The 2092-nt window shown below is 53.4% G+C and overlaps 1 protein-coding gene across 9 annotated transcripts in view; it reads right to left on the bottom strand.

Moving 5' to 3' along the window:
• The window catches only part of KSR1 (kinase suppressor of ras 1), a 107234-nt gene that overhangs the window by 7292 nt on the left and 97850 nt on the right, over nt 1-2092 (bottom strand). For all 9 annotated transcript variants that reach the window (XM_006764052.2, XM_006764048.2, XM_006764047.2 and 6 more), the window contains one exon: nt 1413-1548. In XM_006764052.2, the coding sequence (XP_006764115.1) occupies nt 1413-1548 (136 nt within the window). The remainder of the gene's footprint in view (nt 1-1412; nt 1549-2092) is intronic.

The raw sequence follows: 2092 nt of genomic DNA, 5'->3' as shown, positions 1-2092 counted from the left end.
CCCCCCCCCCCCCCCGCCCTCCTTCTCAGACCTCCCTGGAACAACAGCAACAAAGCTGAGTAACAGGTCACAGAAAAGACATCGGCAAGGAAGCCGCCAATTTTTAGAACGGAAAGTGGAAGGCGGTGTGTTGACAGGGGAAACACAAGATGCTCTGAATGTGTGGAGAGGGGGCGGCAACAGGTGGGAGACTCAGCATCACGGGAACGAAGGCTGAGTGACAAGGACTAAATGCGGGGCAGCAGGTGAGAGTGGGCAGCACGGCGGCCCCGAGCGGCCCCCGAGCAGAGCCCTGCTCACCGTGGCGATCTGCGGCCTGTTCTCAGGGACCCACACATGTACACACACCCCCAACTTCAGCCTTTTGACTCAGAGCTACCTGTGAGAAAACATCCTGCACGCAGTCAGGCCGACGTGCCCATGTGACCGCGGCATGTGCACATCCACTTAGACTCAGCAGCTCAGGTGTTTGCTCCTCACTATGTCCGGGCCCCTGGGTGGCTGCCAGGTAGGAAAACGGGATAAACGGACCCTAAAAACACCGACTGAGGACACGGTGCGTGTGTGCAGGGGAGGATTATCCATAAAACAAGACCAGGGTGCAACAAAGAAAGAAATTGACAAAGTGTTCAAGTGCTTGCAATGAATCATGTAGCCTCCGAAATAAAATGTGAGGTAGAAGCAGTAGAAAATAAGATCAAGGAAATGCCCTCACTGCGGGCCCAGCTCTGGGGAGGAATGGGAGGCAATGTGACAGAAGGACCGAATTCTGTCGAGCGGAAGTTTCCACTAGAAAACAAAGACACCATAGGCAGGAAACTAGAACAGCCATAAACAAGAAGTCGTCTCAGAAAGTGGAGGGGAACAGAAATCTTCCACGGCCAGGGCCCAATCAAGTGACTGACGGGAGAAGATAAACAGACTCCAGGTGATGCCAGAACACAGCAGGTTTGAACTCAACCAACGGGCAGGGAAGGTTTTTTTATTAAGAAGGAGGGTAAGCATGGGGTGATAAAGGACACGGGCCTCCAGCCAGCAGCAACGAGGCGGCCTGGCACACACCTGCCCCAGGTCCCGCGGCTCAGGTGTGTGAAGGACGCGCAGCCAGGTCAGGTGCCCACGCCCTCCCTCTAGCCCAGTGATGGCGAACCTTTTGAGCTTGGCATGTCAGCGTTTTGAAAAACCCTAACTTAACTCTGGTGCCGTGTCACATATAGAAATTTTTTGATATTTGCCACCATAGAAAAACAAAGATGTATATTTTTGATACTTATTTTATATATTTAAATGCCATTTAACAAAGAAAAATCAACCAGAAAAATGAGTTCCCATGTCACCTCTGACCCGCGTGTCATAGGTTCGCCATCACTGCTCTCGCCCTTCCTCCGCTCCTCGGACAGGTGGCCACTCACCGTGACTTCCTTCCCCAGGCTGGCGGAGGCCAGGACTCGCTTCATTCCCTCTCCACTTCCGATCTGCCAGATCAAGGCCTCTGCAGCTTGGTTCTTAAAGGGCCAGTCTCTTGCTTGCAGCTCATACCAAACGGTCCTGTGGAGACCATCCGTGCAGCGTGAGCTCCTGGATCGCTCAGCCCAGCTCACTGCCGGGGCGCCTGCTGCCAATGCCAGGAGCCCAGCCAGAGGCTGCAGGATCCTTCTCCAGCCTTCTCTACCTTCAGGGAATGCCATGACCGCGTCCTGGAGGGTCTAGAGCAGCGGTTCTCAACCTGTGGGTCGTGACCCCTTTGGGGGGTCGAACAACTCTTTCACAGGGGTAGCTCGCCTAAGACCATCCTGCACATCAGATATTTACATGATTCATAACAGTAGCAATATTACAGTTATGAAGTAGCAATGAAAATAATTTTATGGTTGGGGTCACAACATGAGGAGCTGTATTTAAAGGGCCAGAAGGTTGAGAACCACTGGTCTAGAGTGTCTGTGGCCCAGCGTTCCCATTGTGCTGGGGAGTCTGAGGCAGCCCAGGCTCTGAGCAGAGATCCTGGTATAACTGTCAACCTCAGTGGGGCTGACGCCTGCATCCAAAGGTTGTTTGAGGAGCAACAAAAATGCCACGCCCGGTGCCTGGCACA

This window comes from Myotis davidii, unplaced genomic scaffold, assembly GCF_000327345.1.
Source record: "Myotis davidii unplaced genomic scaffold, ASM32734v1 scaffold699, whole genome shotgun sequence".
In the NCBI taxonomy this organism is placed as follows: Eukaryota; Metazoa; Chordata; class Mammalia; order Chiroptera; family Vespertilionidae; genus Myotis; species Myotis davidii.
Note: the sequence above shows the minus strand (reverse complement) of the source record. Positions and strands in the feature narration are given on the sequence as shown.